The following is a 27,859-nucleotide window of genomic DNA, read 5'->3' as shown; positions in this document are numbered from 1 at the left end:
TGTTGATCGGTGAGTTTAAATAGTGATATAAACACGAGCGAATATATATATATATAAACAAGGCCGTTGCATTGAGAAAAGGATAAAAACGCTTAAGCATGAACCCAAAACCTGTTCTAAAAAAATTAGAGACGAAAAATATTTTATTTAACTATATATAATATATATATATATACATCACGGTTAAGGATCAATAGATAAACAGTTTTACACAATACAGCAAAACATATTAATAAAACAATCCTTCTCGGGGCTATTTTAACAGTTAGAAAAATGTGTAGGAGGAATAAAACGTAATAAATAATATTATACAAATGGTAATGGATGGATTAGGACTTACACCGCAAGTTTCAACATAATTTTATTTATTTTATTTTAATTTTATTTTATACCTTTTAAATGCGTATGACAAGTAACCTAACTAGGTAAATGTTATTTTCATGCAATATTTCTATGGATATTTTAAATAATTACCATCAAAAGAGCTCATAGTAGCTTGTGGTGTTCGTTGAAATTTAAATTATACTAAAACAAACATTATATAATATTTCACACAGTATTGTTATCGAAAATTAAACGTCATTTGAAGAACATTACATTATTATGAACAGTGATCACTATAAAACCGTACTTTAACGTATAAAACATATTTTAATGTATATAAATTTAAATTAATTTACAACGCCCTTATTTCAAATCTGAGTAATTTGTTTAATTGTATTCATAAATAGTAACTAGGTAGAAACTTTACGTATATGCGTAAAAATGTGAAATAATAAAAACTAAACAGTTAAAAGTAATCTCTGAAAAATCATACAAAGTTAATTCCACTAACAAATTACATAAGTACCTAATTACTTAAATATTTTAGCATAGCTTAAGAAATACGATATACAAATAAACATCGTTCAACATTAATACAGGTTTATACGTTATTGTTTAAACGACAATAAGTTAGTTGGTAAACTAATTATTTTTAAATATAAACTAAGCATCAAAAACTCATAACAGAATAGTAAAAATCAGAATAACTAGTTACACTTATAAGTAAATGTGAAGCCTTGTCAGTTTTAAAAATTGTAAACCTTCGTTTTTTCTATATCTTATTATATATAACGTATAAAATGCATATATTATTTTAGGATATAGAATTGGTTATTTAAGCAGCATGTTTGATTTTACGAATTTATATGTAACTTATAAATACTATATACAATAATATTATGTACTTAACTGTTATAGTCAAAATTATTGTTAATACCTTTGTTAGTTCTGTACAATTAATCGATAATAAAAATGGTCTTATTCTACGACGATACCGCATTACTCAAATATATACAGATTATACCGGGTTTCCTTTAGCCGCATCTTATTGTCTAATTGGATACAGACCCAAAATGGATTTATCATCTGTCGTCAACCGTATCAATTTAACGGGGACGCGACTGATTTTCGTGGCAAAAAATTCGTGTACATAGAATTATAAAAATAAATGTACAAAACTGGGACACTAACGATTAAGTACGTTGAATATATCCGTTATCTAAACGTTAAAAAGATAGCAATAGTAATTACATTAATAATATAATACCAAGAGTGGCTAATTAATAAATGTAAACAATAAAATCCCTAAATACAATACTGCAGCTTTGCAGAATTATTATATTCATAGAGCCATCATGTTAATATTTAATAATCTACCTAAAGAAGCCCAATCAATTACAGACAAAAAACTATTTAAGTCTAAGGTTAAACAAATTATATTTCATAAACGCTATTACTGATTATTATTACCAAATGTTTGTTAATTTTTTTTCTCTTTCTTTTTTTCCTATTTGTTAATACTCTAATTAATTGTAATGTCTTGTTATCATGTTGTTATTCTTAGTTTTTGTAGTAATTATAAAAACAAATTTGTTTCTGTTATAATATTTATGTTAAGAGACTCCCCTCACCACCAGATTGCTTAAAGAGAGGATGTAATCAAGTCTTATATATACTATATAAGTTTAAATTGTATATTTTATTAACTTTGTTGAATTGATTAAATAAAAAATAATAATATAATAATGAACGTGTACAATAATATTATATTCAACCATTTCTGGGAACTTCAGAAATAAAATTTACCAATATATTATACTTAGGATTAAACTATACGTATAAAACAGTATTTATTTCATATAAACGTAACATACATACGGAGAATATTAATGCTCATTAACTAAAAAATGTATTTATGCAAACGTTAGCGTTCAATTATTCTATTAGGCCATTCAATAAAAACTTGGGAATTCGATGATAAACGACTTAAATAAAAATAAGCTATTGTTTTAAATACATTATTATTCTTTTTCTATTTGTCTTGTGACGATTCGCATAATAATATGTTAATTCTATATATGTCATATAGGGATGAGAGTCATTGGTTAAAAAAATTTCAAGCAAACAGAACATCTGCTGAATTTCCGTTTACCGGAAATGCCGTGAGGGGGAGTCAACAAGGTCATGAATGAACTGCCTATATCGTCACTGAATTTTCTCGTATAGACACACTAAAATACATACTGCGGGCACACGTTCAACATTGATACTTATTATAGTTTTACATATAATAATGTTTGTAATATGTAAAATCTAAGGTAAAATATTAGTCTATCAAAGGAAATTGTATATAATTATCACTTATCAGCATAAGAAAACGAGTTTAAGACAAGATAAAAGTGCACGCTGCTGCACAGGTTGCTGTTTGATGTCCTGGCTAACTGCGCTGGCCGGCGGCCCCAAACGTTGACCGGAAGTTGAGGTTTTTGAAAGCTGGTTTCTGTATTATTCAAGTACACCGCGGGCCTATACATAATTTTACAATAACGTTTCGTTACATATAACTGTAAAGTTTAATTTAAACGAAAATACCAAGGAAATTTACCGACAGTACAAATCCAAAAGCATTATAGGTAGTATAGTTACTGTGATATCCGGCAAAAAGAAAATATACTTCCATAAAGCACAAGTATAATTAATAATTAGCGAAACTACTAGCTGACCTCTAAACACAGTTGATGGCAATAGAATTTATAGAAAATGGGTTTCTGCATATTATAATGATATACCAGTAATATTTTATTAAATAGCTACTCGAGTAAATAACTTTGACGAGTTTTATTACGTCCAAGTTATAAGAGTTTAACCCCTGCAAAGTTCAACTAACAAGGAATGAAAAGCATTTAAATACGATAATATTATGATGGGACGATGGTAAATTTTGACGATTTTGTTGTTATTTATAGAAGATAATATTTATTACCTCGTTTAATACTTTTGATCGATAAACGGAAAAATTGTTTTCTATTCCAGTACAGTTATTTGTCTAGCAAAAACCTAAAATACCTAAATAATTAATTTTATATAACTAATACAATTGATAAGCCTTTTAATTATTAATATTATTATTGGCGGGAATAAGGTATGATAATACATAATATTATTAAGGATATCTTAAATCAAGATAATAACAGCGAATAATCACAGAATAGATATAATAACCAACCACTAAATGATATAATATGGTTAAATACTATTTTATATGAAGCGAAACACTTAAATGTAAAAAAGGTTAACTAGATATATCATATTTTTCATAAAATAAAACAAATGTAAAAAGAGTTAACTCGACTTATCTCATTTTAAACAAACTGATATTGTATTATTTCCTATAAATTATACCGATGGTCAAAAGAGATTGGTCAACTAACCTTCTTTTAGACAATAATATTTGTGTTATCTCATAATTCTCTTTCTAATAATAACATCGCCATATTAATGATTAAGATAACCCCTTATACCCATTTGTTAAGAATTACAACTTGAATTGTACGGTGACATAACCCCATTTTCAACAAAAATGGACTTAACCCCTTTTACTCGGAGGCCGTTTCGAATTGTTGAGCTGTATTAATTTAGTTATTGGAAATTATAAAAAAATGTATGGACTACCTATATAAAATGTCAGAACTATAATATAGCCTATAGCTATAGGTGTTACTTACCATATTAGTGTTTTTAATTTATCTCACTACGACACTATGCCTAATGTTTAAAATTATATTTGTATACACTATACATAGACTATTTTAAATGTAATTAAATAAAGTACATATTTTTATTCCATGCTTTACTTTATAATATAAATTAAACTCCTAAAAGAATAATATAATATAATTATATTTACAAGATCAATAAAAGGAACTCTGCGGCCACAACATTTGTTAACACGTGGAAATTGATAAAAAAAACAAACAGAATGCGGTCGAAAGAGAGTTTAGAAAGTCACACTGATTTTAGTATTATCAATTGCAGCGGAGGCAGTGCGACGTTTTTATTTAATCAAAGACACGATCAGAATTGGGAATCTTCCAAAAACGCGATAGATCGTATTATGCTGTTCATAAAGAATGCGAATTATGCAATTCTAAGACCAAATAATAATATAATAAAGTAAGCGTTTAAAGTATAATAGCGCCGACAACTAGCTATAGATATCTTTTATACAACAATGTGTTATAACTGTTATAAGGCAACTAGTTAAATGTTTTTTATGACACCACAATAATTGCATAACGTTTGTTTTGGAACTAATTCTAATCATCGTTGCAATATAAACTGCAATGCTTTTACCAGACATGTAAATTCACAATATTTCACGAGTATTATAGAATGATTTATCTATAGGGCTTTTCGTTGTAAATTCACAGTTCGTAGTTACAAACAATACTGTGGATGACATATGGCGGTATCGAAAATCGCCGAAAGGATGATGATATTTATGTTAGATTTAAGATAGAAAAATAATAAGTTTAAAAAAAAATGATGTGATAACTTATGTTTACATAGATACACAGGTACACCGAGAATAGTTACTTATAATAATTTGCGAATATCTAAGGACGGATTCGCGGAGCTGATATAGGAGGAGGGTTCAAAGACGGTGAAACGAAGTCGTTATAGCATCCAGTTTTTTCTTCCCTTTTTTTTGTCTCCACGATGCATATAATAATAATATATACGCGCGGCGCGTGTGCTTTCACCGAGCGGACCGCATTCCTCGTGTTGCTAAGTCGATCTGCGCGTAGGAAACACGCACACGCAAACAAACATACCCGTACACACACACATAGCACAAATATACGAACAGACACGCACAAATAAATACACACGACGACGGATGGCATTCCGTCGTACACATCTCTCCCACCAACGGCGACACGAGAGTTGGCAGAAAATAATATGCAATACGGCTATAGCTGCTGTGGCAGCGTCTTTCGGGGGGATCGAATGGAATCAGTGGCGGAGTGCGCCCGCGCCGGGGTGTCCTCCTCTAACTCGGTGTGCACAGCGGCGACCTTGCCAAGGACGGACACTATGCGACGCGAGATGCGCGCTGCACGAATCCAATCGATACCATTATTGTTTGAAAAAAAATACTCGTCTGCTCATATGGTACCTATACAATATAATGTGCATACGATGGCTCATACAGAGTGAAAACAAGTGTTTTTATATCACGAATACGCGTGCGTTAAATAATAAGATAATTATTAATAGTATAATTCCTGCGGAGGTAAACGTAGGTACCAATATGAAATAAAATAATATAACAAAGCTCATATATTCAAAAAACTACCTCATGAACAACCAACGTCTAAATACACCGAACCTTCATGCACTGACTGCACTTATTTTTATTCCCGCGTAGATAACAAACAGTAAGAAACAAAAATTACTTATAACTTATAAGCTGATTTTTATGCAGACATGCGTGTTCATGTGGTTTCCAACTAAAAGGCGAATAAAATTATTTTAAAAAACAAAACCAATAACAATTATATATATATACCTATCTAGTTACAACGAATGTCCATGAATAATAATGTACTTGCTGCAATCAGTTTTAGTCAATAATTTGTTTTAATTCTTTAAACTAATTAAATTTAAATGTCGATTCAAAATGACTGTTCATGAAAACATTTTAACATTTTAAACATTTTATGAACTCGCAAACAAATAAAAAAGTTTTACAAGTGGTATTTAGAAATTTATTGAAATGACTTATAGATAGCGTACATATTAACTATTATTATATATAGAGGTCAAAACATTAATAAATAAAATTGAATAATTAAATAAAAATATATGTTTATAAATATGTGTGACTTTTAAATGCATCTAGACGTCATTTTTAAAATATGAAAGCTAATGGAACACTCGTGCATATTACATTATCTTTAGGTAATATAGTTAACACGAACAACTAATTAATTTTTTTATGTAAAAAGTAGGTACCTATGCTTTGGAAGCTTAGTATAAAATATATTTTTATGCATAGTAAATAATTAAAAAATCGTGATGAAAATTCAAGTAAACACTTTAAATGTAGATTTTATTCAATTATCATTTAAATAAGTACCCATTCAAAAAGTTCAAAATCGTGATAATATAAAATAACAAGAACAATGACTATATTAAAACAAATTTTCAACCCAAAATCATGACGCTACACAAATATATTTATTATGTTAACGTCAGAAAATAATCGTTTAATAAACTTCTAATTGTTTTATTTTGTTTTTTAAAATTACACATCATATTTTACCTTATTATACAATATAAACTAAGATTAATATTATAAGCTATATATATACCTAAATATACTATAGTTACCTATTACAATTAACATTTCTGATAGTATTGTACTTACTATAAATGCATTTATGACACTCTGGTAAAATACAAATGAATAGTAATGTATAATTATTTTATAAAAAGTAATTTTGATGTCATCAGTTTGAAGTTTGAACTCTAATGAAATTTTCTAATATGCATCACCGTTATATTAAAACAAAATACATTTTATTCCATAACATATAAAGCATATAAATATTATAATGGACATGTGTCTGCTAGCTGTTTTGCAGTAAACTCTATGTAGAATTCTTACTACTCACAGATCACTCAAGTGTCACGCGCTACAATCGTTTTGATACCTACACGAGCGCACTTGTCAAGAATAACCAATAGCATCATACTTTTAATTCGGAACTTATAACACCAAATCTTATATCATGTATTATACTACTATTATATACACTCTTTTACGATCACACGCCAGCCACCCACCCTTTTATTCATTTTTTTTTTGTAATGGCGGTTATATAGAAATTCCAAAGAAGATTTACGAGTACCAATTATAGGGGCCGCTTGATATACGAGTACACACAATATAACATAACGTATACAATGAAATAAAATATAAATGCCAACGGAAAAAAACAAACAAGTTTAACATAAATTGAATTCAAAAATGTATTAACCGTATTTAAATATAAATGTATATATATAAATGTACGTATGTGTGTACATATAAGTATTGTGTGTAAATATTATCTACGAATATAAAATTCGAATTCTGAGGTTTTAATTAACCACCCCAAAGACGCGTAGGTAGAACACGCATGCTGCGGCGATAAAATGTGCAACGTTTCATCGTCAGAATAACCGTTTTTTCTCCCCTCCTACATAAATAACACTGAAGGTAGTAATACCTACACTATTATATTATTATCCCAAACGCGATAAAGACACGCCGCCGCCGCACTGTACCTGCCGGACCAGTGTGTGAGTAAATCGGCATGAGTCATAAAGCATAACGTACAACAGCAGTTGTAGCGTTGCAGTAGGTATATACGGTACAGCAATGAATGGGCTAAACCTCATCAATTTTATTACAAACGTGTATAGTACCACAGAAACGCACATAGGTGTAGTATGCGTGTGTTTCGAATCCACTCACGCGATATTATAATAGTAAAAAAAATAATAATAAAAATTCGCATTAATCTTACAAAAGGAACGTTATGTTCAAGGCTATAATATTATGTATATTATGCAGATATTATATCATTGAAAAAGTACCCCACACTATGATACAAAGCGTAATGCACATGGAGAAAATATCATAATCTATACCAGTATACATTAGTATCTGGTCATAATAATATAGTAAATCATTCCAAGTCGCCGGAAACGACAGTTACCTATTATTGTTATTGCATTTTGATATGTGTGGCGACGCGCAAGTGCACAAAAAAAAACGGTTTCTCACCCAATGGACGGCGGTAGGTAGGTAGGTAGGTACAAAAGAACCTATATAAAAATATAGTACCTAATATTATAAAGGCTTTTTAGTTGGTACTATTTATAAGTATTAAATGAAATACAATCCACAGATAAAATACGGCTAACAATTGACATTATATTGTATTAAGTTGTTTCATTTGGCGAGTTTCTTTTCTACAGTTTTTTCGCAGCATTTTAAAACTCAAAAAAAATTTTTCGGTGGGCAATAATAAGGTATTAAGTATTAAAATATAATTCACATCTTACCTGGCAAATGGTTCAGTTTCTACGTCGTAATCCTTGTCAATGGGATCCTTGCTGATGAGTCTGTCTATCTGTTCGGCCGTCAGGTCCAAGTATCCTGGTTGTTTGGCCCTTATCAGCTGCGGCTGCGGCGGCGGCGACGGGTTAACGGACACCACCTCCTTCATGCCGGCACACGATTGTGGGAAACGCGCACAATGCGGGTGCGGGTGACGCCACCCGTAAGGTAAGTAAAAATAAAATTTTTTTTAAAAAAATAACTCGCACACAAATTACCACAACCCGTCGGCGGTTTCAACCGAAAACAAAAAGAATATGCGTAAACACCAGCCACAAATCGAAACGGATTATTAAACGTTACTGTAAATTTTATTTTCCGTTATCAATTTTAATAAAATACAAAAATAAAATTTCGAGAATCGCATAATATACTTCTATGGGGTGACAACAACGATAACGATGATTACAATGAACGGATATAATATTATAGATTGTCGTCGACCGAAGATCGGGTAATAGTACGGATGAGAAAAACGGACGGTACAACAAATTAACCAGGGCGATGAAATCAAAAATCTTCCGCGTTATCAAAAACGAATGATAATATCATTTATATCGACACAAAAATATAATATTATTATTACGAATATTCGCGTCGCACTCGATGAGGACTGCACACGCACGTACACACAACGACACGAACAACCGATACCGCCGACTACGCATCCGCAAATGGCCGCCGCGACTGGTCTGGGCCCCGTGGAGCGGTGTTGAACGCGGTCCTCGCGCCGGTCCGCTCGAGAACGTCCGCCGCGAACCATGCGGTGTCGGTGTTGCCAGCAGTGGGGTTGTGATGTCAGCGATGGTGGGGGGACCGCCACACAGCTGGCGCCCGCAACGGTTTTTTCCTTGTTTCCCCCGCCGCTCGCAGACCACGAAAGCGGACGGTACAATATTATTATCGTCGTGCCATAATTATTGTACGTAAGCAGTAAAAAATATTTTCCCCTTACGTCTCACTCATTCACGCCCTTGATGTAATGTTGCTCCAGCTTCTCACCACAACCACATTCTGTTATAATTTTTTCACTTTTTAGTAGCACAATATTATTATCAACACACCGTAATTATTGTAGTAGTAAAAATAAATTTTCCCCTTACTTACGTAGTTTTGTCACGCTCATTCGAGCCCTCGTTGTCCCTTCGATTGTCCTCTACACACATGCATTTTGATACTTTCCCCCTTTTTAATAGCACCAATCCCAAGCTATCTATCTGCAGATTGATTCAAAGTTCAACACCTACACTGCAATTAAATAAATGCAAATTAAACTTATAAAATATTATAACTCATAATAATATAGTATATAACTGTAATATTTATTTATATAAACTCAAAAGTGCGTATTTTGTATTCAAAACAAATAATAAATCAATAACTAACATGTAGTAATAATCTATATTCTATATAGTTTTATTTACAGTTTAATTGTTTTTTGTCCTCATCAGTATATATCGGTATCTTCTCATATTACAGCTTTATTTTTTTTTCTATTAAGTCTCTTGGTAACTAAATGGTTAACGAAGTTGATAAATATATTTTTAAATATATAATTGTATAATAGTGTATACTAGTATAAGACATTAGTCATGAATAATTTTATAGACAATTTTGAGACAGAAATGCCAGATAATTTAAACAAATTTACAGTAAATTACCGTTGTAATACTGAGACACTAAAAAATAATAAATTATTATCATTTTTAAGATTTATAATAATTTTAATTATGACGTATGACTTTAACATAAAAAAACACTGAACAGGTGAACTACATACAATCCAAGTAATGGATAACTATAAAATAAACATCAACATTTTATGTAAATTGTTTTCTTTAATTTTACAAAATAACAAAATTATAGTTATGTATAAACGTATATATATATATATTAAATAAATGTGTGTGTGTAAAAGAAAATATTATTTCATAATAATATGAATGGCAACAATATTGTACTATATACTTATAGTATCTACATTATATACAGTGTATACACACACACACACATATATATATATATATATATATATATATAAACGTATTAATATATTATATTATTATTGTATCCTTTGTAAATAAATTGATGGTTTGCTTCAGTAAGTAATAATTGTAATACTATATGGATAATATTTTTTTTTATATAAATAGTATATAGTATTTACCAAAAGTCATAGAAATGTATTGAAATGTATTAAACAATTAAATATATAAACAATAATGGATTCAGTTTAGCGTTGATTATAACCCAATCAATAATATTATATATTGTGATTTTCACAATCATGGCCTTAGCAAGAGTGAGGTGACTGAGGCATTTTTCATATTTTATTTTAAATAGATAACTCTATAACTTGAAACGATATAATGTATTAAATATTATTCTGATATTCGACGAGCTACACACCCAAATATTCCGAAAAACATTTTTACTTTTATTTTTAAATCTTATCGATAAAATGTCTATTACAATTAACAATTCCCCCCAATTTCTTGAGCGATAGACCGATAAAGTGCAACATTTTCCCCTACTCTTCTTAACGCCATCATAAACAATGTTACAGGTTTTTGTGGTTTAACTTCATTACCAAAAACCATGATGAAAACAAGATGTACAAGTCATCTTCATGTAATATTAATTAATACCTGCATAATATTGTTAATCAACTATAAATTATTAATCAATAATACCATTTTTAATCTTTTCGAAAATGTATGTATTGTTTTATTGTAATATTGAAACTGGTTTTCAACTCACCACTTTCTCTACACGAATTTATTGAAGAACATATTATACACATGTCATTTGATTTATTATTTTTCAAATTTATAATACAATTTTGGTTTTGTATTACATTAGTACAATAAGTAAATAGTAAATAAGTATATATAGGTAATTATAATAGCATCTAGCTATTATCTATACACCAGCAGATAAAGTGCTTTGACTGTCATAGTGTTATTTTATTAGCAAAGTATATGTTTTTGAAAATTTTATTAAAAACTGTTAAGAAATAAAAATAACATAACATTTTTTTTTTCAATTTATAAAAATATATAGGTAGCTATTTAAAAAGTTATATAATAGGTATATAATTTTTGTACCAGCAACTATATTTGCTGTTTATAAATGATAATATTCTTCAGATAACATGATAATATGTACACTATTATAATATATTACAGAAATATACTTAAATCCACCATCAATATCGTGATATCTCATTTATTTTTTAACTGCTGATTGCTGTAAGCCTGTAAATATTAAAAAGTAAATAAATAAATAATACTTAAGTTGGTATAAATATGAATAACGTGTTTGAATTCTTGGAATAACATTAATATTTTGTAGTTGGTTGTTGGTATTTATAGTCTATACCAATACTCCAATATATAATAATATATTAATGTTTTATTTATGTATTTATATACGATATATAGTTAAAAAATATAAAACATATATGTAAGATTGTAGTTTTTCACTTATGATAACTACGCGATAATATGGTAAGGGCACGAAACAAACATGATTAATATTACACACTTTGGCTTTACTATTATTTTTGTCTTTTTATCAATGTATACTCTATTGACTCTTAATATGATATATTTTATTTACTGTATTATAGTTTTCAACATGCAAAATACGTTTAAAATAAATTACATTATAAAGTATATATTTTTATAGGGTATAGCATTCTATATATAGTATATAATACTCAATAGATTGACATTGGATATAATCTGATGAGTGATGAATAAATATGACATTGTCTGTGAAGTACATGCAGCACACATGTGTTATCGTAAAAAAAAAACAAACAAAAAAAAAAAATAACAAAAGTAATAACTAAAATAATTTTTGGTTCTCACAAGATATATTAAATATAATATGCATCTGCATTTTGTATATAGACGCTCTCAATAGTTGTTAGTATTCCATAAAAATTCGCTCGTATATGCTGTATATTTCAAGAATACTGTACCTAACACCTATATATCTTTTTTACAACAGTTAAAATTATTATTTTATAATACCTAATGTAAATACAATCTATAGAACATTTATCATCAAAATATTTTGTTTTTAGGATATTAAAATATTATAACGAATATCATAATTATTATATTATATTGAAGTCAATATACATATGTAAAATATTTTTTGGAAAAAGTTTTATAGTTTTTTTTTTTAAACGTGTAACTGATATTGCAATAGTCTTTTAAGTAACACTATAGACTAAGTTATACACTTAACTACACTAAGAATACAATTTTTTAAGTTAAACTGCAGTCACTGTTTTAATATCAGCATAATATTATAGTATTATAATAACACAATATGTTTTTCAAATAGTAACGAATAAAATTGCGTTTTACAATGATTACTGATAGTTATTGTCAATAAGGTGGATACGTTTTTTTTTTTTTTTTAGTGACATTCCTCTTTTTTTGTAATTCTTATAAATAATCTATTTATTCAGTATTTACATAACTAAGCTAAGATCCACTATTAAATGTAATGGGGTTTTAAAATTCCTGTTTTGTATGGTATAGATAATTAAACATATGATATATGGAATTAAAATATTTGGTATTCTTATAATTTAAATTCGAGTTACAAAATTGTGATGGAAAATATATGGTTATAATCTATCAAGTTATTTGCTAACGAAACGAACTTAATCTGAATGATGACCACGTATTATTTACTGTATTTTTTTTAATTTAAACGCAGACGTCCGGTTACTTAATATTATATTCTTCTAACTAGTTCGTTTCTTAACAAGATTATTTCTTCCGGCATTGCATGAATTTTCTCTGTTAGAATACTATACTATTGGTACATTAAAGATTTTAACCACATTAGCAAAACTAGAGAAAACCACAAAAAATATTTATAAATATACCTATTACATATTATATTTCATGTGTATTAAACAAAATTGCGATCGGACATTTCACTTTCAGTAATAATATTGAATTAACTATAGAGTCTAATTTAGACAATCTAAATTATTTTATTATTATTAAGATCACCTATCTTATTTAGATAATATGCATAATTAGGAAGGTATATATTGTATGATATTAAAAATTTTCTATTTTGTTCATATATAAATTTAATATTTATTTTATACATAATCATAACATTGCACATGTATAATATTGTAACAACTTATAACGGTTGCATGTTGCATTAGTATATAGATTGATTTAATGAAATATAATATATTAAATAAAATATAATCAATATATAAGCAGTGACGTATATAGAGGAGGTTAGGAGTTCAAACACCACCCGAAATGTATGGTTGGTACAGGCATTGATTTTGATTGTATAATTAATTTTAATTTAAGAATGAAAAATTTTTTTAACCCCCCCCCTGAAATTAATTTCTATATGCGCCGCTGTATATAAGCATACTTATTATTTATAGTATTTATCTAGACCTATTCGAGTTTTAAATTTTAATAATCATGTTAATATAATATTAGTTAGGGGTGAAACAACTAATTTTTCACCACAGACAATATTTTATTTTTATTACAACACAGTACATACCTAAATTAATACTAGATATTAAATACATACAAAATATTAAATAATTAAACCAATAGAGTTGATGGATCCTTATTTACTATACTCATCATTCTATTTATAATGGTTAATTTTATGAATAATTGGCTTTACATATAGGCGAAGAAAACAAGTACCTAATAATATTATATTATATATTATATAATCCATAAGTTTATTATGCACATTAAAGGCGACGTATATACGTATAAAAAATATAGGTACAATTTATTTTCTGTCACGTCGTACTACCCGCATGTGTATATAGTATAATATGGTATTTTATTGGCTGTCTGCAATATGAAAACTCTGGCGTGACGGTCAAGTCCAAGCCTGATGTACACTTACATTTAAAATAATCATAATAATAATAATAATATAATAAATAATATTCATGATATAACCAGGCGGACCTCACTGTGCAGACGGTCGACCCGTGCATAGGGCGGAATTCACCCCCAAAATAATAATAGATACACGCGAGTGCAACCCTTTCGTTATACTCGAGCCACGTGCTAGAATTGCACGTTGTTAATAACATTTTAATATGTGCGCACGCTGAAAACAGTAGTAAAATTCCAAAACACCCCATTCGATCCTTCGGTGCAAATGTTTAGTATATATAGCCATAATATATGATAATACACAGTAGCCACGTAATATTAAAACCATTGCAAAGTTTAAATGATACATTATTTTGTATAAACGGGTGTAACACGTGAATAATAAAATAATAATATAAAATAAAAAATAATTGTTCAGAAATCTATCCATATTATAATATAATTATAAATTATAAATTATATATTATAATTATAATAAATTATAAACCTTTATAAATAATATGGTGCCCGTAGTGTTGTTCGAACGACGATGGGATGTGTACCAAACATATAGATTGATTTTATTTAATAACTCCTATAGTGAAGTGAATAGAATATAATAATACATAATATTTTATTATGTTATTATACTTATTAGTTATTGCACGTTTTGTTGCAATTAAGTGGTAATTTTTGTTTTCCCCGTCATGATCACTTGTCTTCTATCATCAGATTTCCAGGTACCTACCCAAAAGTTTACTATCGCATGACCTTATTCACATCGAATGGAAATATTTTTATCTCATAGTCGGAATATATATATATATATATATATATATATTATGTACCTATCTTTTACCAATACTATTTATAGAAGTATTTTTTTAATTTCATCATAATTTATTTTCCCGTGACCTAATGACAATGTAAGGAAAAACTAACGAGTAACGACGATTGCAAAAAATATTAACTCATTTACGGTTTATATTGTTTAGTTTCCGTAATCAGTTTTACTATTATTTTGTTTTAATTTTAGTTTTAACACATACACATCCTACATAATATAATACAATAATCCATTGTATTACAGTATCAAAAATTATCCAATTGGATTCGTATATCGTATAAAAACAAAATGTGTTAATGATACTTCTTGTTTTTGCTCTTTTAAATATGTGATTGACAGAACTGTAATAACAATAACTACAAAGTGAAATTTTGTTTTAATGTCCAGTTAAATATAAAAAATATATAGTACAAATATACAGTATAATAATAATAATTATTATACTGTCTACAAACGTGCGTTATATAGTAAAATGTCAATATATACAAGTATTTTCTTGAAACGAGTTACTTTTTATTATTAGATATTTACTTATAAAGTTTAATGCATGTTATGTGGGCTTTTTTAAAAGTATATTATATTATGTTCATATATTGCGTGGGGTTTACAGCTGAAACCTTTTTTGTCGATAAGTCATTAAGTTCAAATCAAAATAAATGCATCCTGCATCTATTATTTTTCATTATATATTCTTAATAACACCCATTAACATATTTATTTTTAGAATAGCTATCCAAAGAATAACGAAGACCAATATATTGTAATGGTTTAATTTTTACAACAATATGCAGGCGCCTAAATTAAAAAAATGTCAATAAGTATAATATAGACTTCCGTGTGGGATACTTTGGATATATTATATTCATACTCAAGCTAATTATAATGACTGATTGATTGCTTAAGAACAATTTATCATACTGTGTTTTAAAAAGATAATATAGTCGTTGACATCGAGTCATGGAAAATAAGTAAAATAAGAATTTAAAAACTAATTTTTGTTTGATGATCAAAACGCATATAATTACTGACTTACTTTTACTAGCAAATATTTGGTATGCATAATAAGTGGTTATGGTTATGTAGTCGTTACCCCATAGTATTTAAACTATATTGTTTTATTCGACGGTTTTACAATTTATCACAGTTTTTTTTACATAACCTATGTTTTTTAAGTGCAACAATAATGAGCAGCATAAGTAAAAGATGTTTACGGCGTAAGAAATGCACATTCTGTGTAATATGTAAATTTAATACGTATAGTGTTGGAACAAAAACAATAAAATGTAATGTATTTATGTATTATATTAGTTTTAACTTTTAACTCTTGTTTTTCAGCATAGCTATATACATAATAATGGTAAACTAAAACACTTTCTTAATAGGTAAACGATAATAACGTTATACAGGTGTATTAAGATCATGATGAATGCACTTTTTGTTTACGGAAAACAATCACATGTGTAGGTATAAATACTATTGTCTATTACAGTATATATAATATGCATAATAAAATATATTATATGTAAAACATTATTCATTAAACAACTTGCACTTAACTTAAGCTGTGGCTTGTGATAAGACTAGAAGGTTATTTTGTTTAAATGTTCTTTGCATAAGTTATATTATATGTAATGAGTAATGACTATAAAATGAGTCGATTTATTATTATTTTTTTTAAATCAGTAAAAACACTTGCCTATTACAAGACCAAAATATTACTATTGTAAATTTATGTAAATATAATACACCATATAAATGTATAATTCCAAAATATAACTATACCGTTATATTGTACGTATAACTTACTGTGCAATAAGTCTTTCGGTTAATCTCTTTGCATTTTTGGCGAATAATCCATAAGGACGTGATTAAATTTCATGATATTCGAAACATATATAATATTATAATCGCGCCGACCCCATAATCTATTATAAATTTACGTTCATGATGGTATATTCGTGTTTTACTATATAGGTGCCAAATTAGGCATAGCAGACGCAACATCTTTTAAAATACAAAATTAAATATATGTACATATAGGTACGTAGAGTTGTAAATATTTTCGAAGGGAAAATGTGGACCGTTGTTGTGATAGTTATATCAATATAGGTGGGTGAGTCCAAAAAAAAATCCTATTTCAACAACATTTAATTTAAACTTATGTACCAAAGCATTTGAAAATTATTATATTTGTGATATTGAATATATAGTTTGTACGTTATATGTCTACCAAAGGATTGGAGGACATACATTTACTGGAAACAATTAACTTGATACTTCTCCCATTCAAACATTAATCGATACATTCCTGAATCCCGAAAAACATAATATATCGATACTCATTTACTACCCACTCATGAGTAGTTCATAATAACCAGTATGGCATAATATGTTATTAAGTATTTATTATTAAAATGGATCCTGAGGTTATTACATAGGTTATTTTTTATAAAATCAAAAACTAGTTTTTTTCTTTACAGCACGTATAACTTAAGTCATATCAAACGCACATATATGTATATTATATATTTTTCTTAAACAAAATTAATTAAAGAAATAAAAATAACCATTTGATACAGATTCAAATCAGTGGCGTCTAGCGGAGGACATACAAACTTATTTCGACACTTATCAACTTCCTCTGTATTATAGTGTTACCTACATAACACGCACCTGTCCTTTCGGTTACCCCGGTTAACCCCACGTACCAAAGAAACTTTCATAGTGACTCTTTCTGATCATATTTTAAACTCTGTTTTGTTTTTTCACGAACGATGTTAAAATCTTTTAAAACATAGACGATAAACTATAAATAATTATTTATTTTTATTCTTATTAGTTATTATGTTTTAGATACATTTTCACGTTTTTATATTCATCTTAAACATTTTTTTTCGGATTACCTTCTTGATGATATTTATACACAAGACTACATTATGTATATAATATAATTTAATATATATATAAACGTTTCTTTGGATGGGTAATTTTTTTCTTTAGTAAAAAAATAATATCCAATATACAAACAAAATGGATATTATAAATAAATGTTTTGATAATTACTATAATATATACCACTCATATAGTTAAGAAATAACACTCAAAACAATTACAATAAAGTATAATTTTCGAAGATATTATACAGTACCTCAATATATATATAATATGTATTATATATGTATTGTATACATTTTATGTGTATGACTATGATTCATGATTTATGGAGATAATGAAAATTCATGTCACGCATAAATACAGCTTCACATATTTAGATCTGTGAATAATTTTTTCGTCAACATAACTGTATGGACTGATCACAATAAATATAATGACATATTAAAAATAAGTTGAATTGAAGTAGACTTTTTGTTTATTTTCTTAGTAAAAATTTTATTAGAATAATAATATAGAAAAAATCCTATACGATGGTAGGTATAGGTACTGCACAATGAATATATCTTTACCAACGGCAACTTTCTGTGTTGGTTTTATATTATATCATTAATACTTGTAATTTAATTGTTATTCTACATATTGTAAATTAATATTTATGTACACAAAATTTGTTGTCATATTTTGTTTCATTAAAATATAACTATAATAATTACAGGAACCTAAAAGTAATTTTAAAAGTGGATTTTTACTATATTTGAGGCATGAACAATAATTAATAAAAAAAAATAACTTGTATTATACATTTATAAAATGGTGTTACAATAACTGCTTTAAGCAGTATGTTTCAATATTAAAGTACGCATTAATCCACTTTTTCAATCGAAACCTCTAATTATATATTGTATATTATATAATATACCAATATTTTTAGATAAATGTTTATTTAAAAAAAATATTCGTTGCAATGTACTTTATCTTCTTGTTTATTTCCACAAGTAGGTATACCAGTAAATTGTGTTTTATTTTCGAATGTCGCAGTGTTTGACGAACAATCGGTAATAAAAATGTAAAAATAATATATATACAGTGTACACATGGGTATACACTATACACACGCATAATGGAGTCATAATGTTAAACAATTTAATGCCGAGGAGTTATTAATTTTTAAATACTAAAGTTTACGAAGGGTTTTATCACCTCACATGGGTTTAAAATGCATTATGGAACTTATAGTTGTTTTCTAAATTTAATCTACGAGTATACACAACTTACTAGTATTATATGGTTTTTATTTTTATTACTTTTTAGTTATCGCTTTCTGCAATCAGGACATTCCTATAATAAATTATTTTAAACTACTCTTATTATTATTATAACCTCAAATAAAAACAATTACTAATATTGAGCTATATATAAACTGAACCCGATCTATTAGCGTAATAATAGTATAATATACGCACTATTCCACTTGTCAGTTTGTTTGCTTCATTTCGGAGTCTAAATCGTTCATATGTGCACCGTTTAATACAACCAATATTATGACATACCGGCAATGTTTTCGGCCAGCGCACCCTTAAATCTGTCAGTAAAAATCGGTTTGTACGAAATTGGACTGTTACCGATTTAATTGACTGCGCGTTAGAAGTGTTAGACGTGCGCCCACGACTACCGCAAATGACGACGACGAACGGACCGAAAGCAGACTTTCAAAATTCCGAGCATATTTCACACCACAATGACTTTTCGAAAGGAACTCGCGGAAACAAATACCTAAATACGAAGCATTGCCCTCGTCAAATGTACGCGCGTAATATAATATATTCGTATACATTGTATAATATACAAAATTAATCGATTGAACCGATCTATATATATATATATATAGGTACCTACAAGTGGCTTTATTTTTGTGAACAGCTCGTGACTCACGATTCGCTTACATTTTTCAGCAGACATATGGGCACGCGAGAGCGGCGTTATTATTATTATTTTTCAATAAATCATTATATGTTACACTGTTGCAGACCATCACACCTCATAAGATTTCAGTTAGGACACGTTTTTTCACTGCAAAGACGAATCATATATATATATACAGTATATATAAAAAAAGGGAATATCTACGCTGCATCAGCTGTATGTGTACGTATTTTGGGTATCTACTATAGTATGCATATATGGTATAGATATTTGCTTTACATTGCCGTGGACAACCTCGGGAATTATGGCAAGGGACCCGCCCACCAGTGTGAGAATATAATATTATTATTATTATTATTATTATTATTATTATAGTTCAATGAGAACGGCATTATAGTGTAATATTTATAATAATGACGAAGTTATTAGATTAGCCCATTGCGGAATGTGCACTGTGGCGGCAGAGAAGCAGACATGGTTTGCAAAACAATTATTTGACATTTGCATATTATTACGCTCGCTGCGAGGCTCTAATTATCCGGTTATACATTACAACTGTTTTAAATTCTTTTCATAATGGAATTTTTTTGTCCCCCTTTCCAAAGCGCCCTATTTTTATTTACGTTTTTATGCTTTACCTTCGCCCGCAATCCAAACCGTCGTTTACCGCCACTGCTGCAATGCTTGTCCGGATTAATATTATTATGGTGTCGTCGTAAATCCATCAGCATCCCGGTTCGCGTACCTTATTATTATTTCATAGATGGACATCACTCGAGGTCAATAGGCTTTAGCCGGCCGGTCATCTTGGTATACTCGGTGGGCAACGGTGGTGAGGCGAAAATAATATAATAGAAACGCTAAGTATATACCTAGTATATTATAAGCACAATGATGCGGTGGAATTTCGTCGACGACGTGCGACGAAGACCGATTGTCATCGTGTAATTTGTTTTCATTCTCGGAAATCGTTTATATTAGCCATGTAATATCCACAGCACATTATCTCTGTGAACGTATACGAATTATTATTATAGGTTTTATCGATTAATATATAATGATATAATATATAATAAGCTACTGTTATAATGCTAGGTATTTGTTACAAATACAGAATCAAATTAGGTAGGTACTTTTTGATATATATTTTGTTGACCCAGTTGAAAAATGTGTGAAAGATAAAGTACAAGTACAGGACATAGTGTTATTGCTGCTGTAGTATGATTATTTTAATTACACTGTTCAGTATTAACGTTGACACCGCGAGGTTTGTGAAAAAGAAAATAATTTATAATATTTGTATTTAAAAATGTTATTTCAGTTTTTGTTCCTCCAAAAAATAATATAATTAAGTATGTATTTCAGTATTTTAAATAATCAATAAAATAAAAATATGAATAAACTATTTACAATACAACGATAATATGAAAATATTTTTAATCGCAGTTACAGTGATTTAATGTTTACAAAAGCTAAAAGTTTTCTACTGCATGTCAACTGTTTCGATTTCCACGTTGTGGAAAATTGTATGTCCTTTCACACTCCTTCGTTATCGGCACAATCAATGCCGCATAATTCACAGACCACGATAATAATTTCATAATGTATAAAGTATAATGTGTTATGAGACCTCTGGCTATCAAAGTTAAATGTAAATACATTTTTGAAAAAATTGCAGTTTTTTTATTTATTAATTCGAATTATATTATCTTAAAACATATAAGTATAACCCTCGTATAATAACCTTGAATAAAATTGTAGGTTAATAGATTTTATAGGTGTGTAATTTAAATTTAATATTTATCGGTGAATATTTAATAAATAATAATAATAGTTTTAATAATATTTACAATAGAACACTCAACACATCATATATAAGTATGGTATTATAGTGATAACTGATAAATCAATTCGATAACAAATAATTGAAAAGCTAATATTTTGTAAAATATTGGCATATTGCTTATCAAACAATATAATTTTTCTGTAGAAAAGCATATAATAAAACGCACGATCATACATCTTTACACAAGAAGAAAACCTATATAGATAAATCATTCTACATGTGTTTTTAAAAAATAGTTCTATATATTGTTTGTTTATTACTTTGCATATTATGTATTTATAATATTTTTACCAAAAATGTAATAGAAACATCAATTAATCATTTTGTAGATGACAGTATAAAATTACTCATAAACGAAAAAAAAATTGTTATAAAATTGATCATTATTCATTAAATGTCATTGAAAGGAAAAGGAAACATGATTTTAAATTAATTTTGCACAACATCCGGTCTTTATTTATGTGTTAAAGTAAATTAATTTTTTGTTTTGCTTGTTTGTTATTTTTTTTTAAACGTCTGTAAAATTTCTACGAATAACTCAATAAACTGCATCAGCGGCATAACTGCATTTGATTATCATTGCAATAATTATGTCCCTATATGTATACCTTAGTGTTGTTATTGTTTTAAATAAATTATTCAACATTCATAGTTAAGGTTTAATAAGACTCAAAATAAAACTCTGAGGAATAATAATAAAAATAAATTTCCTTTCTCCTCATTCCTAGTGCCTATACCTATTATTATCTTATGATTAGGTCGGTATACCTATATGATTTAGGTAGGTACATTTTATTCATTAAAAATATATATTAAATTAAAAAACTGCAAATTCAAAAAATAAATTAGGTAATTAATACAATTAAGTACTAGGATTTCTCTTTAATTTCAATATTTGTTTTTTTACTTGTTCTTCTTTGTTACTAACCAAATAGATAAATAATTTGTAAAAAACTCCATTTATATATATAGCAACACATCCGTACAAGGTATAAATCCTTTAGAAAACAACGCCAATAATAATATTATTTTAAATAGTATTCGATATAATCTACTCTTGTAATGAACAATAATCATATGGTTCACTATAAGTATATTATCTTGATCACTTGCACGGATCTTAAATTATTGATAACAGCATGAAGGAAAAATTATGATTGAAAGTAACCATGTATTTATCTTCATTCGTACTTCTATAAAGTAGTTACTACTTTATTATTACTAAATGAAAAAAAACTGGAATGATTGTTTTTTTTTTTTAGGGAAGTAGGCTAAACTCTCGATCTCCTGCAAGTCACATATGTGTAAAGGTAAAATATAATATGTAGGTACTTTATTCCATTTACGTATTTTATCAGTGTACTTACGTATAATCAATAATAAAAATCCGACTTTAATGTAAATACAAAGTCCGGAAACTTAAACACGGAACATTTTCCCTCAGTAAACATAATAATTGAATTTAGCCAGTCAAGGTTTAAGTCTTTATCATGTGGAGTTTCCTGGTGTTTTATACTTAAAATACCTATTGGAACTGATTAACGCTCAAAATGACTCACCTAATCTAGCTCACCGAGTATACCACGACATGCGTGAAATAAAATAATAACATTTTTTATTTTTGGTACTTATGAATTACATATATCCTCGTGCACTTGAATTCACGATCCTTTAAATGTGTATTTTAATTTTTAATAATATATATTATATATTATACGAGCGCGTGGTCATGAAGACGAGACCCTCAAATGATTATCACTTATAAGACTTAAAATTATAATATAGTAATAGTAATACTATTATTATTATTACTATCATTATAACGTGTCAAGGAGATACGGCAGAAAAATTATCAACAAACCGTAAATTTTTCGCCATAACACTTTGGAAAATGACGAGTTTTTCGGGATGATTTTTTTCCAGTCTTTCTTCGTCCTACACTCTCTCTCTCTCTTCACTACTCCACGTAAGAATATATATTATAGATACCATTCGAGTACTGTTTTCGTCAAAAACCACGATTCCTTAATACACACATATATATAATAATAAATAATATATATAGTATATACATGTACATACATACAATGAACATGTCGTGCGTAACGAGTAAACGAACCAATACACATTTGAAACATGAATATCCGAATGCGGTCGTGACTGTCAACCGTGCCCAGGCTGCCTCGCGCTATTACAGGTACCTACGATGCAGCCGTCGATGTCTTTGACCTTGCCAATTGTGTCGTGCCCGCTTCGGCAAACACCCGCGTTGGTTTTGGCCCGAGGAGGCTGCAGATAACACTGTTTAACACTGACACCCGCTAGGAGTCATATAGAAGAAAATTCGAAAAACGAAAAATCAATTGCGTTCCTAATAGATATAACTAGTATAACATAGTACATATTATATACTATAATAAATCAACCGTTTCACGGGCGACAATTTTATCAGAGGCTTATATTATAATCGTATGGTCATGATGTTTCTACTATTAGATGCAAAATCAGATTATAACTTTCGGATGATATTATATAAATATGTTTTGATTTCATCCTTTCAAACATCAAATAGATTTAATAACGATTTTTAATTGAATATCATAATCTGATTTATATATCAATTATGGTACAAATACATACCTTGTACTTGATAGTCAATTCGGCGTAGTAAAAATTCGATTTAAGATTTCGGAAATAGAAATCACTAATTCACGTCAGCGTTTTTAATATTTTCATCATCCACAATAATATAATTCAATTAATATAGTGTAATAGAAGGGCACTTATGAATTATTAAAAGGTCTCTATCAAACACATCAATAGGTCGTGAATATTTAAAACTATATGTACAAAATTACGTTTATTTTCACGTGAAAATTTTGGAATTTTAATTCAAAGTATTAAATAAAAATATTCATAATTATGGACTGTGGTAACTGTAAATTACATACCTATAGTTGAAATATAATATATTGTAAAGCTAAAAAAAAAAAACAGAAAATGATGCATATTGATACATCCAGAAACATTAACAGACGTAACTGTTTCTTGTTTATTAATTTATGATCGTATTGCATAATAAGATGTATTTTATACTAGAGAAGTAAAAAGAATTGTGTTAATAATATTAAATGACGTACCTATACAAAAACAAAACAAAACAAAAAATGATATCAATACAAATTATTATTAACAATTTGTGCTTTTTTTATAACTTGAAATAACTATTTCATTTTTCATAAAAAGGTTTAAAAATTAAAAGCTTGGTCAAAATAAATATTCATTGTATAGACAATCTAATACGTGAAATAATGTGTGTACAATAAACATTTTTATGTGCGCAAGAAATTGACAGTCAAACACTAAGTCCTATTTGACCTATACACCTCATAAAAAAAAGGTGGCGAGAGTATTACTGAGAATTATTATTATATTGCGTTACATAGTAAAATAAATAGCTTTAAGTGGAACATTCCACTTTGAACATGAAAAATTTCCCTGCAAAAAGGTACTGTGGACATACAAATAAATACTACTCGGGGGATTGCCGGTTCTATAATACAACATATTAAAATACAAACCAAATTGATCAAAGTAAAAAAATTAAAAAATATTAATTATTTAATTCGTTAATCTAACATAACATATTTTATAAAATATAAAATTAATGTAAAAATCATAACCTATGAAAACATACACTGAATCAATATTTGATATTTTTCAGTATATACAAAATAAATTATATATACTATAAATATATCATTGTATGACTATTAATCTAATACTTCCACTTAGACTACAAAATAATAAAGAAATCGGAGACCGAATGTTGGATGAGATACAAAAAGTGTACCAATAACTCGGCTTTCATGATACAAATTATTAAAATATTCTAAATTCGTTCATATAATCCAAAAATGTTTTTATTTTCTTATTAAATGTACTTTATTAAGCATATTCTAAATGCGCGAAGATGAATTATTTTATTAATGTATAATGTGCCTAAGTATGTAATGAATTATTTACGAATAGTAAATATATATACAATATACATGTACAAAAATACCTAGATAATTTGGAGTTTTAGTTTTACTTATTATGTAGGTACATGAGATTTTTTCTAAACCACTTTCAAAACTACAAATTCATTTAATTGAACGCAATGTAATAATATAATGTTTTCACTTCTTAAAATATTTAACTAGACCATACTATTTATTATAACTATTATTATTGTATTAATATGCGTATCAGATAATATTATAATGAAGATACTGCAGGTAGCATTTTAGATGTGCGACTAAATAGACAATTTACAAATTAAACGATAACGTATTTAATATAAGTATATTTTGTTTTTTTAATATTACTATTTACTATTATGATTTAATAAACAATTTGTTATGAATGGTGTCGTTGGAGAAAAACAAGTAGGTTTGTTAACAGTAGTGACATTGATTTTGATTTTTATGAGAATCAGTCATTGTTCAAGTTGATTATTTCGACTTTGCGATTCTCTCAAAAACACTCATATATCATACAACGTCCATCGATAGAAATAAATCACAAACGCTATATTTTACACGGCACGTCATATACGTACAATGTATACCTAAAATATAAACCGAACAGTGTAATATAATATATTATATCATATTATATTTTTAACTATATATAATGCGATATGATTATTTTATTTTAAATTAAATTAATATTATACATTTATACTCATTAAATGATAAGTTATACACATACGTCAGTGACGTATTATACTATAATAATATGATGGTATAGTATAAATTTAATATAATAATTTTATAAAAAATCAATAACATTTTTACAGTGAAACTATTATGTAGGTATACTTATATTTCTATATATTATTATACTAGCAGTATAAACAGAATTTACCTGGGAAATAATGTTAGCATAGTTATATTACTAATAATATTGAATAAATTGTGGGTAATTTAGTTAACATAATTACCTGATTATATATAATGTTAATTATGATAGTTATTTTCGACTTTACCTGGAAAATATAGCATTACTCAATTACCCAAAAGAGTTTGGTTGATGTTAAAAAATTTAAATATTGTTAATACATTTTGTACCTAGCTATATTATTGTACATCCTAATCGAATCTATATGTATCTACAGCGTAATAAGTAATAACGAATAACAATATGGTAACCCTGCTCGACGTTTCGTGGTCTAAACTCGAAAATTATAAACCTATGTATAGCTGCAGTGCGATGTCATTAGCATGAATAGATTTCAGCACGCGTTTCATCGGATACCGGAAACGGTGGAATCGGTTTTGTTCTTGTTTACTATGGATTGGTGTTGAAGGGGGTGCAAATAGAAGCGAATTTCGTGATTTTTTTTGTTGAACTCTTCTGGTTGACAGCGTCAGAGCCGACAACAAAGTGAACGTATCGTGATTTTATTATTATTATTGTAATATTCGTATTGTTTCTGAACTACAGTAAATGCATATATAAATATATAATATTTAACATAGGAACTGTAAACAATAGCGCATGTCTCCCGTTTTAACAAAGTCAAAATAATGTTATGTGATTTTTGATCCTCCATTGACGTGTGTGGTATATTTTATAAGCAGGCTGTCCGCATATTGCATATTAAACGTACAAATTGAATTTTAATAATGTATTATATTTTATTATTATATAGATTCGACCGACTGAACTTAAAATGTTTACCAAATCAGTTGCGGTATAAATATTCTGTAGCATTTATGAACGCTTTAACTTGTAATAACATGTAATATGTTGACACATTTAAAATATAATAGATGAAAAAAAAAAGAACGCTTTACAGTAACAAATCAATAGGTAGGACTTAGTAGTCATCGAAGAGATAAATCTAAAATACCTAAGACCGATGCATTGGGGTTATGATATTTTTCTATTCAGTTGGG

General features: G+C 28.0%; 1 protein-coding gene across 1 annotated transcript in view; it reads right to left on the bottom strand.

Annotated features, from left to right (window-relative positions):
* Positions 1-9,207, bottom strand: part of LOC132923206 (death-associated protein kinase related-like) — a 56,796-nt gene extending 47,589 nt beyond the window's left edge. The window contains exon 1 of the mRNA XM_060987063.1: positions 8,443-9,207. Within this exon, the coding sequence (XP_060843046.1) occupies positions 8,443-8,606 (164 nt within the window). The 5' untranslated portion in view covers positions 8,607-9,207. The remainder of the gene's footprint in view (positions 1-8,442) is intronic.
* Between the last annotated feature and the right edge of the window lie 18,652 nt (positions 9,208-27,859).

Source organism: Rhopalosiphum padi, chromosome 1 (genome assembly GCF_020882245.1).
Source record: "Rhopalosiphum padi isolate XX-2018 chromosome 1, ASM2088224v1, whole genome shotgun sequence".
Lineage (NCBI taxonomy): Eukaryota > Metazoa > Arthropoda > Insecta > Hemiptera > Aphididae > Rhopalosiphum > Rhopalosiphum padi.
The sequence above is the reverse complement of the archived record's forward strand: the minus strand, read 5'-3'. Positions and strand labels throughout refer to the sequence as shown.